The sequence below is a fragment of the Labrus mixtus genome, chromosome 19 (assembly GCF_963584025.1).
Source record: "Labrus mixtus chromosome 19, fLabMix1.1, whole genome shotgun sequence".
In the NCBI taxonomy this organism is placed as follows: domain Eukaryota; kingdom Metazoa; phylum Chordata; class Actinopteri; order Labriformes; family Labridae; genus Labrus; species Labrus mixtus.
The window spans coordinates 24,504,659-24,519,810 of NC_083630.1; the positions used below are offsets into that span (position 1 = coordinate 24,504,659).

A 15,152-nucleotide genomic window follows, 5' to 3' on the forward strand; every position below is an offset into this window, starting at 1 on the left:
GGAAATAAATATTGATTGATTGATTGAAAAACCGGCTCCCCCTTCTACATATTTTTGTTAATAGTATAGTGCTGTAAAATGAAGCTGTGCGTGTTCTCAACAGTGTGCTATTCTGTTTGTGTATATTTGCAGTTTTTTTTAACACTGCACATATAAAAGAGATATTGAGAGACCTTTCTTCAAGTGTGCAACACTTAAGCTCTGGTGACCCCAGACATCCAAAACACACCACAGCTATTTGCTACATTGCTCCATCAGCTTTGTTTTCTACTGAAGAATATCACAACACATAGTATCATTACTAACAGACAACTAAACATTAACAGAAACCAGAAACTGCTCAATGTGTGCTGACAGGGCGATGTTATGATCCCATGAAGAGGTCAGGACCAGTGTGAAGACTTTAGTGATATCTACTGTTGAGGCTGATGATTGCAAACCCTTCCAGGTGTATGAGGGGACTTTAGCTATCAGGATTAATCAGTATTTGTAAGAGAATTTAAAGCTAAATCGAGGAGTAAAATGTTGCACATTCTTCCTTTAATGAATCCTTTAAATCAATATAATACAGCGTATGACTGTACTAAATGTAAATACTACCCATTATACACTCTGATTCACTTTAAAACAAAAAGTCTATTCATTTGAGTCATGCCATTCAAATCAAAAAGATCTCAAGGGAAGACAGAGGTTGATTAGTGATGAGATTCAGGACCAAGAGACTGACACAGCAGGACACTAGAGGGCAGCAGAGCGTCAGTCCCATGTGAATCTCCACCAACTAAACCATTCTTGTTTGATTTTTATAAAGATGGTATATTGGGTTGTTCTTTGTTTTTTAGTTTATTTTTTTGTCGTTTCCCATCCTCATATTTCTCTTATCCCTGCATGAGTGTATTTCCTTCTGATTCCTGGGTTAAGATTTTAGTGTTATATTTTGTATTTTTTTTTTTACCCTTGTGCATCATGTCTAGTGTTTCTTCCTGCCTTTGTGTGTTTCCCTCCACTTTTGATTGACCTCATTGTCTTCACCTGTGTCTGATTGACCCGGTGTGTATTTAGCCTCTGTGTTCTTCTCCTTCTCTGTCAGTTCATTACGTTCATTACCTCCCTGTGATTTACTTTTTTTAAAATGTTTCCTCATGGCTCTTGTTTCTCTCCTGTTGCAGTTTTGATGGACTCAAACAAAGTAAGCTTTTGTTTTTGTCTTTTTGTTAAGTCAATGTTTTCCTTTGGTCGTACGCTTTGGTCTTTTTTTTTTCCAGTTTTATTGAACGTGACATTTACACACTATTAAATAAACCAGAATTTGTGACAGAAATACTCACAGTGTCTAATTATTGAAAATGACATACCAATTGTTTCCAGGAAGGCTAACTGTATGTGACTTGCTACTTAGCAATTGTTAGCATGCTAATTCTGTTCACAACAAAAAAAACCATGACAGTGAAAGAGCTTTCGGATCACCTGGAACAAAACAAGCTAAATTCAGTTCAGCATATCTTTGAAAGGTTTTTAAATTGTTAGTTCCCCTCCATTATGTTCATTGCCTTGTTACTTTCACATGCGCAGACTGTGAAACAGGCAGCTTATTAAACAAGATGAGTTTTTGGATCGCTCTCCACCTGCATACAGTGCAAATCTGTCAGAATTAAATGTTTTCTGAATTGGGACCAAGTCATTTTGTTGTACACAAACTGGTGAAATAAACACCATATGCTCATCAGGCAGTCAGAACGGTCGCCTGGGGCTCTGGTGCAATAAAGAGGAAGAGAGAAAACATCCTGTTTGTTTTGTTCTGCATGTTTCTTTAAGTCCAACAATACCTCCAAAGAGTCTATGCATGAAAATACACACCTTTAAAAACATTCAAACACTAAATCTGACAAATGTAGATTGATGGTATGCACAGACACGGTTTAATGTGTGGCATTGACTGATTTAAACCTGTAATTATGCTAGTGTCCTAGTCAAGACCACATACCCGAGACCAGAGTGCTCCGCGACTGAGACAAGACCAAGACCTTTAGGGATCCAGACCGAGTCAAGACCAAGACATTTAGGGATCGAGACCGAGTCAAGACCAAGACCTTTAGGGATCGAGACCGAGTCAAGACCAAGACCTTTAGGGATCGAGACCGAGTCGAGACCAAGACCTTTAGGGGTCGAGACCAAGACATTTAGGGATCGAGACCAAGTCAAGACCAAGACATTTAGGGATCGAGACCGAGTCAAGACCAAGACCTTTAGGGATCGAGACCAAGACCTTTAGGGGTCGAGACCAAGACATTTAGGGATCCAGACCGAGTCAAGACCAAGACCTTTAGGGATCGAGACCGAGTCGAGACCAAGACCTTTAGGGGTCGAGACCAAGTCAAGACCAAGACATTTAGGGATCGAGACCGAGTCAAGACCAAGACCTTTAGGGATCGAGACCGAGTCAAGACCAAGACCTTTAGGGATCGAGACCGAGTCAAGACCAAGACCTTTAGGGATCGAGACCAAGACCTTTAGGGGTCGAGACCAAGACATTTAGGGATCCAGACCGAGTCAAGACCAAGACCTTTAGGGATCGAGACCGAGTCGAGACCAAGACCTTTAGGGGTCGAGACCAAGACATTTATGGATCCAGACCGAGTCGAGACCAAGACCTTTAGGGATCGAGACCGAGTCAAGACCAAGACATTTAGGGATCCAGACCGAGTCAAGACCAAGACATTTAGGGATCCAGACCGAGTCAAGACCAAGCCCTTTATGGATCCAGACCGAGTCAAGACTAAGACCTTAAGGTATCGAGACCGATACCCATAAATATCCCTGAAAAAGAATCCTCTCGTGTGCAGCGAGCAGTCATTCCTTTAGACCGTAACACCTGGAAGGTTACAGTTGTAACCAACTAAGGGATTAAAATCAAACAACATATGAAACAAAGTTAGATTGCAGTAATGACATGGACAAATTTCCTCTTAGTGATGGTCTTGATCCGGAGTCCGCCCATTTTGAGACAAGGTTGAGTACAAATTCTTTCAATTCCGAGACCGAGACTGATTTTGAATCCTACAACACTAAACTATGCAGCTGTGTGCTCCTTTAAGATCTGACGGGCCCCTCTGCTCTCTGCAGCCTCTCCTCAAACTGAAGTGTTTTAAGTATTGCTCTTTTTTTTCTGTTTTTTCTGAATTATCATATTTTCATCCTCTGCAGCTTTTTTTTACTAATCCCTTCTAATTGAATTTGACATGTAATTCCTCCTGCTGTCTTTTAATCCGTGACTAGAAATATCCGCACTTAGAATCCAATTTCTACCTAATTCTCTTCTCCCAACCGGTCAGTCAAATCAGAATGATTCATTCCTATTCCTACTGACGTCTACTGGACCGCTGTTGCCTGCTCAGATATAATTACAGCGCCTCTGCTGCTGCTGATGAATTCTATTTCAGAGATGTGCTGTGCAGCCAGGACGCCCATGACATTTCTCCTGTCATATAGACTTGTCCTCTCGTGCATTCTGCAGATTGATTTGCATTTTTACAAAGATGCTTCATCACTGAACCAACTCAACCCCCCACCATTTATCATGACACACTGTGTGAGATATAAGTATCATTCAGAGGGTCAAAGACTATCTTAATCTCAGCAGCAGACTGATTGCAATGTTCCAGCTTTGCAGGTGTTTTTCAGGTTTAAGCTCTGCGCACTGTTGCACCTGCAGTCTGGTAAACAAACCAAAACATAATTTCAGCATTTCCCCCAGACACCACATACTGTAGCTCATGTTACTTGAGAGCAAGCGTTAAGCTCCTCTATTCCAAAAATGCATCTTTCCCAATAAGAAAACTGTTAAATTTGAAGTAAAGCAATAACTGAGAATACATTTTAGATTAAATGTTTCATTTCAAACTATCCTTGCTTGGCTGTAAATGTCATAAATTATAATCCTCATAAATAGCTCTAAATATCTTTTTATTGGTTTAGGAGAAGCAGAGAAAACTTGTCTCCACTTTCTCCATCTTTTAAAACACTATTGTAGAAGATAAGCTTCATAGCACCCCTCAGAGCCCAAGAACACATCGGACATGTTGGACTGTGAATTGACTCCCTGAGCACAACATTTAAAAAGACCGGTGACTTGCTATTCACGCCACCCAGACATTACTTTCCAAATTTGATTAATTGCAACATAGACTGAACTGACATTTGTGACCAATACCAAAAACTGTAAAACAAACTGCTTCAGGACTTCAATCTGACTGGCGGCATAATTAAGACAGAATCTTCTCCAAAGGTTTGGGCCTCTGAGTCACACTCTGTGCTTCTGGTTACTTTTGTGTGTACTTATCAATGCTACTATTTTATTATTTTTATGATAAATTATCCAACAATATGTTTTTTTTGATTCAAGACTTTTGATTGGATGCAGAATATTTTCATGTTGCCGTGCACATTCACATAAGGAAAGGATCTGAATCCTTCCTCCACCACTGATCACTTGTTGTTGTGAAATATATATATTTTTATGAAATCTGCGGAGGCTTCAAACTAAAAGCCTCCCTTATGACACACTCCAGCTATACAAAACCTAACCGTCTTCCTGTAAGTAGCCTGTTTGTGTGTTATCTGAGTGCCTCTTAGCGACTGGCAGGTGGCAGCATTGTGGCAGGATAAGGATCTTTGTGAAAGGGATGCAGAAGACTCAAGTGTGAAATGCATTCTGGGTCTACATCTCATTCCTCTCATGCAGCTCGTTTGTCCAGAATTTGTGGGCTGCCCTTTTTGTGCACAGTCACATGTGGCAGAGCACAGCGGGGGGGACTTTAAACTCACGCTGTGTTGACTGGAGGTGCTGAGTGAAGCGCCTCCTTCAGGTACACGATGAAGATTAAACACCAGCTGCTTTGATGACTTCACTCAGCAGTCAATCACTGGATTCAGTTTGGAGGGAAATTAGCAGGTGCGGCTCACCGCTACAGCTTGAGTACGGTTTGTGAAAGCAGATTGCATGCATTCAAATTGCAACGCGAATGTTCCCCGCTGTCAATATGTTCTAATTAACAAGCTGTCAAAAAGCACCAGGATGGGGAAAAAAGCGATTATGAAGATGAATGATGAGAAAACACAAGTTTTTGGTTTCTTTTTCCGTCCCACATCCTCATTTTCAATACCAGGCGGAAAGAATATTCAACAGCTTTCCTGTGGCTGAATATGAACTTATGTCTGGGAATGTAAAGTATGCATCAAGAAATGTGCCAGTATGTGACTTTGCTATGACAGAGCATACATTTTTTTTAACATAACATTTTTTTGTTGGGCTCTGCATTAAAAAATAACACCAGGCAGGGATTCATTGTATAACCAGGCTTTGTATTCAGCACAATGCCCCCCCTGTGTGCTTATGAAATAATGGGATTTCTTTTCCCCCAGTCAGGATATGTGCGATGTATATGAATGATTCCTCCCACACGCTCTTGCTCAATTGAAACAGGAACACAGGGCCAAATATTTGAGGTCAAAGACAATCAGTGTGGTGTGCAAAAGGGAATGGATTTAATCACGTCTTTTGGTTTAATATGTGCCCGACTGTGTTTGAAAAAGATTAGTTCAAATCTTTGATAAATGGTTGTTCTGGTCACATCAGCCCCCGGCAGCCTCAATGAAACATTTATCTTATTTAAGTCACTGAAATGGCTGCTTTGGTTTGACCTCATGAAGGTGGATTTAATCACAAGAGTTTTCTTTTTCTAAGATGAGAGGCGGACTGAAAATGAATTTGTTGTATGGTTTGCGACGGTCATGTTTGATATCTGTTTAGTTATGTTTTTAATGTCTCCTCGGTTGTTCGGCTGTCTGGGGGTACTGTAGGAACATGAGGGGTCCCGGGGGCTGCTGCTTAGAGCCATCCTGTCCCTGTATGACCAAAGTGGGAGCTGTGTCCACATCCTCAATAAAGTCAGACACGTTCCTGATGCATGTTAGCCTCGAGCAAGATCGTCCAGAATATTTAGGATTTTTTAAACCTGTATCTGCATTACAGTGATGGTCTGCTCTTTTATCAAACTTCATGGAACTTTATGTGATTTAAAAAAAAATAAACCTGTTGGGGGGGAGTCTGCCACAGTTAATGACTCCCCTCTCGATAAGATCAGCTCATTGCAGACATGAGTCGTCACAGTCCTCTTTCACCTTCATATCAGATAAAATAAGATAATCCTTTATTTATCCCACAACAGGGAAATGTACAGTGTTACAGCAGCAAAGAGCAAAGACTGCAAACAGAAAGTGAACACAGTACAATTTAAATTAAAAAATTAAAATTAAAAATGTACAAAAAAATAGATACCACAATATAGATTTTAAAACATAGATCAGCTGAGCTGCAGTTTTGACAAAATGTAGTCAGAATATTCAGTGTAAAATATTCATATGTTCCAACTTCACTGTAAATTCCCATTCCAGGTATTTTCACCTCCTTACACTCTTATTAAAAGTGACTGAGTGAGGATTTTGTATTTACAACAATAACAGCTCCATTTCCACCTTATTGCCTTCTACATTAAAGATGACCCTTTCTTAATGTGTGCCAGCTTCACTCTCTACATTCTCACTATGCTGCCAAAAGAAGTCAATAAGGACCCTGATCTCTCCTTGTTCCATCGGTCCCTCGTCCCCTCATGGAGCTGTGGAGCTCGCCTCTTCTCTCAAGGTTAATTTCATTCGAACTACACAAGCTCGTGTACCGCTTGCAGCTAATCTGTTTTAAGGGCCCGTCTTCATTGATTTCTGTGAAATGAAATTATGTCTCACTGTAAAGGAGAGCTACGGCCCGCTGGATCCTCTCAGCGCAGTTCATAATCCTAAACTAGGCTCATATCTCCCTTGTTATGTGTTTAATCCAACAGCTTGTAATTCATCTGAAAGTATTCAATCTTGTTGATTCTTCAGTTGAAGTTTTGTTTTTGTAGGTGGCTTTAAAAGTCCTCTATGTTCTAGTCTTGGTCTCAGGTTGGTGTGTTCTCAACTACAACACCAGTTGGAGTTGGCTGGACAAACTATACAAACTCACCGATAAGGGATGTAAGCTTTGGCTTTTTGTTTACGGTTTCCATTATGAAGACACCTGAACTCCCATAAACCAGAGTGTAGGTGGAGTTATTGCTCCTAACATGATTTCCTAAGATAGCCTGGGGAGTGAACAAAAAGAGTCCAATGACTTCCTCTAACGTTTGTTAATAAGTAGCAAAGGTCAATAATCATGACTAATGCAGCGCCAGGCGAGCCTACACAGCAACCACGATGGAGGAAATGGAAAGGGGGGAGGGGGGGGGGGATTATGGAAGAGAGGTAATGGTACAATACAAATAAAAAAGATGATACCTCTCCTTTATGGCCTAAAATCATGTGTTTTAACTAGAGCATAACAAAAAACATCAAAGTTGAAGAACACATTTCTAATAGCGAGTAATTTACTGCTCTCTTTGTTTTCAGTCTTTATGCTAAGCTAAGCTAATTTGTTTGTTTTCACTGTAGTATCACCTAGTGCTAAACATAAAGCGAGTTAGCATTTTTCCCCAAATTTGAAACCATTCCTTAAACCTTTTTAAAAAGTACTGTGAGTACAAATCTGTTTTGCAGCTTATTTCCTCTTGTGTTAAACCCATTTCTGAAAGTTTAAACGCCCAACATGTTGGTGGTTTTGTGACACATATTCCCTCCTTCCTGGTCTGTACTGGAACTGGCTCCATGTCAAACACACGCGCACTGACAAAGTGCAGTATTGAGTAACATTTATTACCTTTTACAACATGCTAACAGCTCAAACACAGGTACCTGATCGATGGTCGTGAAGAGACTCTCTGCCTCAGCTGAAACCTTAAATACTGAAAACAAAATGCTTCCCTCGGAGGAGAAAAGAAGGTGTTAAGGTACAAAACACTAACCAGGCTGATGACGTTTGCCGTGGGCTCGGTGAGGCTTCTGTCGGCCCTCCTGCTGGTGTTCACGCCTGTGTTGGCTGAGGTCTGTTCACCTGGGGAGTTTACCTGCTCTCAGGGATTCTGTGTTCCTGAGGACTGTGAGTGTGACTTCACAGACAACTGTGGAGACGGCAGCGACGAGAAGGACTGTGAGTGAAACGCAACATTTGCAGGATTATTTTCTCAACAGAGAGAATGTAACAACAGTAAGAATTAAGATGATATAAATCATAAAGTAATGCAGGTAAATGTTCATGTGAAATGTTTTCCCAAGCCTCATAAGGAGTGTAAAAAGTAAGTCAATGGATAACCACACAGGGTGTATCAAAGCTCCTGTGAGTCGTTTTCAGCTGATATTAAAACAGACTAAAATTAGTAGTGATGCATTTTTATCACCAACAAAAGCAAAAATAACCATCAGGGAACAGATCATTTCTTTATTCTTATTTTGTATACCCGTCGCCCCTGCCATGGAGTAGATGTCAGATGCAGCAAATAACAGCATGCTACTTTAAATACAAAGAGTTAAGGTGATTTAAACGTTCGATATTTAAAGGAAGAGTGTGCGACTGCTTGATCCAGTAGATGTCGCCCTTGAGCACCAGAATGAAACCAAAACAAACTGCTGTTTGGTGACACTTCCGCTATTCTGAAGCCTCCGCTCTCCTCCAGCGGCACACCTCCACTCGCCTTTGCAGGAAGGAATTATCAATTAGTAGGCCTTCGCACCATAAGTAAGCATCAAGTGCAAGCAGCGGACAGAATAGTTCTTGGCTCGAGCTGCGATTCCCCATGGCCTGCATTGTTGTGTTAGCATGCTAATGTTAGCGCTCGTTAGTTAGCTCGTAGCTTCACATTGTTGTGTTAGCATGCTAATGTTAGCGCTCTTTAGTTAGCTCGTAGCTTCACATTTCATGTAAACTGACACAGAATGAGCGTGATCTAAAAACTCTTACTAACATCCAAATAATCAGTGAGTATGTTCTTCTTCTTCTCTCTAGTTCTTGACTAAAACAGCTTTTATACACAAGGGGAGGAGCCGGCCGTCCCGTCCATGTAAACATGGCTCTGACAACAACACAGCCAGCGGGACTCGAGCTTCTCCCTCATTGTAGACAGTCATGACTCAGAGACACATTTACACAGGAAGTGTAAAATGTTGTATGCTCTTCCTTTAAGATAAATCAGGATGATGTGTTTTCCTCCATAAAACAATACAGACACACAAACAGGACAAGATGAGCAAAGACATGTCCAGCTTTGAGCATCTTTTCATGCACAGAATAAACTGTACTCTGTTTGTGCCCGTTCCTTTACATGATTATAGATGCTTGTCATGCATATCTCTCTGTTATTACAAGTGCAAAGTGTTTTCTGTTGTTGGAAGGTTCAGGATATAAGAGATGTGACTTTGAGGAGGGATTCTGTGACCTGATCCAGAGCTCAGAGGATGGACCAGGATGGACCAGAATTACTGAGGTGCAGGGCCTCAATCATGACCACACCAACAACACATCAGGTAGGACATTTTGAATTCACAGCCTCCCCCTTATCTGTTTTATTCATACTTTTTTGATGCATGTAACCCGACACCTTTCTCCCTTCAGCACATTTCTTGTCTCTTGTACCTGCCAGAGGAAACAGAACCACAGCGGACCTGATCAGTCCTGTCTTCCTGCCCAGTCAGACTTGTCAGGTAACAAAACCCTCGAGTTAAAAAATCAACAACCACTCCACAACAAATGGTGACATCTTTCTTCCCTTTTGGCCCCCACAGCTGAGTTTCTACTATTATGTAGAAGCACAACATGGAGATCTTCAGGTCCTGGTTCAGACTCAAACTCCGGGTCAGAGCACAGAGGTGTGGAAAGTCTCCTCAGGCCATAAGATGGAAACATGGCTGCAGGCGGTGATAAAGTTTTCCAGCAATCACCTTTTTCAGGTCTGTAACACTCACATGTTGCTATCAAAGATGTTGCTGTTTGATATTGTAACCTTTATGTTTGGGATATTTTTGGCGGTATATGAGGCTATGCTACATGCTACATGCTACATAACCAAACACTAGATCTACTGCCATGTACTGAAACTCCAGGACTCAGAAGGCGTGCATCTCGCTCTTTAACATGAACACACACTTTGAACAAACACAAGCTAGCTAGCAAGCTAAATCAAAATAAATGTGTCCTGGCAACTGGAGGTCTGCAGCTGTTTCCTTTCACCGCTTTTGTCGTTCATGTCCTTAGCTTTAGGGTTAGGAGATAGGCGTGTAAGAAACCTCAAACTAGCATCACTGCTGTCGCCTTGGTGCTATCAGCTGCTGTCTGCCAGATTGTGCAGGTGCGATCAGGAAAAAAAGCCCTGAGGTTAGGTAGTCGGCTTATGGCTGCTCTGTTTGAGCACTTGTATGAACAAAAAATTCAAAAATGCCAGATATGAAAAAGAACTGTATGGCAAGCACATGATCGCGCGATTGGGAATTCAAAATTGCATCAAAATTGCACAGTGTATCCTCTGATTTAGAGGCTGCTGGAGACCAAGAACAGAGCTTAAAGGAGAGGAAAGTGGATATGCACCTTAAATTAAAACCTATTGGCTGGAAAAGGAGAAGTTTTCTAACAAGTGAGCTCGGTCACCTTGAAATATTTGGATATGTTAATGTTGTCACAGCTAATATTTACTGCCTCAATGTGGCCAAGAAATCAAAACATTTTACAAAGTTGTATATTTTTACATCAGATAACTGGCCCATGCTTCAACTAAACATATCATGTTGAGGAGCACGTTATGCAAAAGTATAGTGAGCAAAAACAATACATTTATATACATTTCTTAATTACATGTTGGGGTATGCCATGTAAAACTCATGAATAAGTTTGAACACAGAATAAGTTTTCAGTTAAAACTGATCAAGTCATCACAAAAAGAAATGTGCCGCACAGCAGGCGCCGTTTACACGCAGTGAGGGGGGTACTGACCCAACTGGACCCCTCTAAGGCCATCTGGAGTCTTGTGAAACCTGCTGCTCATGTCCTTCCTATATCCTCAGACAGTGTCAGCGTGTCACCCCTTCTCCTCTTCTCTGCCTTTACCATCTGTCACCGACTGCAGCCAGCTCACTTTTATAAAAGATGTCTGAAGCAGTGCCCGGGCTAAAGAGAGGTCAATTCTTTGCCAAAAAAACACTTTCTCCTCCATGAATCTCCTTCTTTTAGAGCCAGTTGAGTTAAATGTTTTGTTTTGTTGTTTTCATTAGGTTTCAAATTTGTTTAACAATCTGGATATTTTCACCTGAAGCAGCTTTCATGGACGGTTTCATTTTACATGCAAAATATGTTATGCATGGAAAAACATTTGGCCTAACAAGACTTTTGCACAAGAAGCCTATTTTTAAAATCCCTGGCAAGGTCCTCTACACAACAATTGACCCCTTACCCCCCAACAGCCTTGATTGGACTCCCCCAAGTCTGAATTTCCCCACAACAGTACAACTTGAAAACTATCCTATTGTCATTTCAAGCATGCTAATGTTAGCATTTAGCTCAATGCGTCATTTAGCCAAAATACAGTGAAATAAAGATTGAATAGCTGCAGACAGACTCTGATCAGTATTACACACAGCAGGTTGTACATACAAACACATTGTGATCAAAGGTAACACATAGAGGTGATTGAGGGAATATTTAAATGTTTGTTGTGTCTCTACTAGGTGGTAATCCGAGGGCAACTTCCCGCAGACAGCGAAGCCTCCGGGGTCCTGGCCGTCGATGACCTATCCTTCAGTCTGGGCTGCCTGACTCTGCCTGGTACCGCTACCATTAATAACACCTCACTTAACAGACGTGACAAGTTCAGACCTTGACATTTTGAAATATCACCACACATAAACAGACCACCACAAACTTGTTTTGAATACTGATAGAAGGGGAAGACAGTAAAACACCCAGGATGGGCTTCATAACAGAATAACAGAATCATTAAAATAGTGCTTACGACACATTTCCCTCCACTGAATATGGAGCACAGTCAGGGCCGCAAGCTATGGGGTTTATTTATGTCTGCTATAGAGCGCTGCCTCCACCTCTGTGATAAATGTGAAACAGCTGAATATCTTAGCTGGGAGCATTTGATAAAGCACTGTCCACCTGGAGTTTGGTGACTTACAGGTATTTCAGCAGCAAGAACAAACCATGGCATCTTTACAGCAGCCATTATTCATCCACTATTAGACGATGCTGCTGCTTTCTGCCTGTAAAACAAGAGTTGCACATTCTTTATTGGTTGTCTCAATTGGGCTGCAACCTGTGGCCTTCAGCTTGTTTAGTTCTCTCGTCTGGTGGAGCATCAAGGCCAGAGAGTTTTAATGCACATTTTTGCAGTAATAGTCAGCTTGCATTGAAAAGAAGAGTTGTTTTTAAAAACAAATACATAATTGAAAACATCTTAAAATTCTTCCTACTTCCACATTCATTTATTGGATTTTTTTGATAGGCTGCATGCTTCACTTCATTCATTTATTTTGATAACATTTTATAATTAAGAGCTACATTAAAGGTGCAAAATCTCCTTTTTACCAAGAAAAAATATGCCTCAGAGCTCCTCAAAACATGTCTGCAAAGTCTGCACAAAAGTCCACTCATGTCTATAAACCCCTCTATTTCAGCCCTGCTCAGAACAGGCTGTTTCTGTGTCTGTACCTTTAAATATGTAAATGAGCTGTGTCTGACAACGCCCCCTCTCTGGAAGGGCTTGGGTGTACTCGGTGCTTTCTCGCTCCATGTCCTATTGTTTATGGTGAGAAGGCAGACTCAGAGGGCAGAACAAACACCTAGCTGTGGGAGTGTCACCCACCTGGGGGAGGGGCTACTGCCCTTTGTGATGTCATGAAGGGAAAATCTCCAAACAGCCTGTTTGAGCACACATTTTCTGAAAAGTGGAGCAGGTAGAAGACGGAGAGGATGGACTTTTCTCATCATTGGGGGGTTTGTAGACGGACTAGAGACACATATTAGAGTTAGCAAGCGGGGCAAAGCATGTTTTGCATATTATGTGACCTTTAAGACACCTTGATTTTTTTTTCTTTCACAGTCTTTAAAAAGCTTTCAACAATTAACTTCAATCGAGTTATGAATCTTTTCCTTTTTCTGGTGAACGGTCTACATGAGGGCTCACATGATTTTGTGTTGATATGTGATGCAAATCTTTTATTGCTAACTACATATGATCTTTTTTTAAAGGGTTATTTATGTCCCTTGTCCTGTAATAATTAACCTATCTACTTCATAACCAACACATTTGCTGCCCTGAATTATGGATACACAACATCACTGAATCTAGATTAAGTGAACTGTCAGGGATGATAGCATTATGAGCATTACAATGTTCCACATAAATAAATGTGAATGTATAAAACATTGTAAGTTGTTTTTAAAGTCTTAGTCTTCCAATCCTTATTATCATAAATCATACTCTTTGCATGCATCAGTGTCTCCCAGGGTGTTCCATGTCTCTACATGTTATGGGGATGAGCTAGCTATCTTATAATTTATCATGGTTATCCTATCTTTTATTCAAAGCTGATATTCCCAGTCGTCTTGCCTGGATGGCTCTTTTACAGCCTGCTATCAACAATGAAGCTTTACTCACTTTATTATGTATTTTATAATGAGTTAGCCCGGGAGATACTGATGAAATGTAATATCCCCGTACTGCAATGACAACCACGTTTCCTAGAAATTATGCATATACATTGCTAATTTGTTTTCTCCATTAGGCTATTTTGTGTTCAGGATCCCGATCGCTTGCTGAGTTATATTAATTTAATTGCTTCATTTTATGGCCCTGTTGGTGTACATTATATCACACAGCTCAAGAAGTCATTGACTCTGAATATTGCCTTTTAAATGAGGAATCATCTGATATTTTGTGTTACAAATAATGTTCTAAGTTCTGATGTGAATTGCATTGATTGCATGGATAAACTTTGTAGCTTTGTGAGGAAGCTTGATAAGCTGTTTTAATCCACATTACATCGACATTAGGTGAAAATATGAGTTCATGTTGTCATTGACTAAACAGAATTCAGAATCCAATACAGCTCAGAGTCTACACTCTGTTAGCAACGAGGAAAAACATAGATGAGCATGCAGAAGATAATATACCAGGTTAGCAACAAGAATTGAATAGTAGCAGAGAATCACTCCCATGATTCCCCGCCAGCCTCGACCTCATCTTTTGTTATTGTTTTGATTGAGAGCCCCCTGGTGGAGGAATTTAAATACTGTGTGTTTAACAAGAACCAGAATATGTTGCATTTTAAAGCTTGCTTCTTCAGAAAGATAACTCTTTAAAAAAGTAGAAAATATCTGAGTAGTCATCTTGAACGGCCAGTCAAAAGCCTTTTGAACATCTTACATATTTCACTTCTGTTTCCAAAACTCCTCAAAAGCAGTTCATTAAAGAGATGGTTCTTGGATGCACTATTGATCCAAATACCTGGACTGCAGTCATTACTTTGCAGGGTCTAATCTCCCATAACACAGCTAATGTACTTTCTGAACGTAGCTGCGCTCTCCTTTATTAATCCACCATGATCTCCCATAAGTGCTCTTTATTGATAAAATCTCACATGAACTCAGCGATAGCAACCCGAACCTGCTTGTTCCACATCTGATGATAAAGTGCTTGGATATGAAAGTGACTGAATTTTTTTTTATTTTTTTTTGTTTTTCATTAGCAGAGAGCAGCGTACCGCCTCCTCCCGTTTGCCGTCCACTGTGGTTTGCTTGTGGTGGCGGGCAGTGTATCGAGGAGAGCAAAGTGTGTGACTTCACCCCTCACTGTCCCCATGGAGAGGACGAGGACAACTGCCGTAAGAAACTTGTTACCAAAACACGTGCAAACAATCCACACCTCAGTTTGACACTCCACAAAAGCTGTTTGGTGATTTATATTTACCAGTGCGATGATAATTGTTGAGAACACATTTAAATGCAAAACTTTATTGTTTGACACAATAGCAGCAGCGCAGTAAAGCCTGGCTCACACTGTGTGATTTTTCCCCGATTGTATAAAAGTCGGGGTGGCATGTCAGCTCTCACAGTACGACTGAATCGTTTACGACGCCCGACTAGAGTAGTAAGAGTGAAATCAGGACGGAGCGTTGACAATTGTTAATAAAGT

At 40.8% G+C, this 15,152-nt stretch overlaps 2 protein-coding genes across 7 annotated transcripts in view; both read left to right on the forward strand.

Moving 5' to 3' along the window:
* LOC132994233 (xin actin-binding repeat-containing protein 1-like) overlaps positions 1–15,152 on the forward strand; it is a 140,782-nt gene that overhangs the window by 13,519 nt on the left and 112,111 nt on the right. The window lies entirely within an intron of this gene.
* The window catches only part of malrd1 (MAM and LDL receptor class A domain containing 1), a 59,354-nt gene continuing 51,982 nt past the window's right edge, over positions 7,781–15,152 (forward strand). For 2 of the 4 annotated variants that reach the window (XM_061064445.1, XM_061064444.1), the window contains exons 1-6: positions 7,781–8,119; positions 9,358–9,489; positions 9,578–9,666; positions 9,748–9,912; positions 11,680–11,776; positions 14,707–14,841. In XM_061064445.1, coding sequence (XP_060920428.1) covers positions 7,942–8,119; positions 9,358–9,489; positions 9,578–9,666; positions 9,748–9,912; positions 11,680–11,776; positions 14,707–14,841 — 796 coding nt within the window. In that variant the 5' untranslated portion in view covers positions 7,781–7,941. The remainder of the gene's footprint in view (positions 8,120–9,357; positions 9,490–9,577; positions 9,667–9,747; positions 9,913–11,679; positions 11,777–14,706; positions 14,842–15,152) is intronic. The other 2 variants (XM_061064443.1, XM_061064442.1) reach the window with 2 other exon arrangements.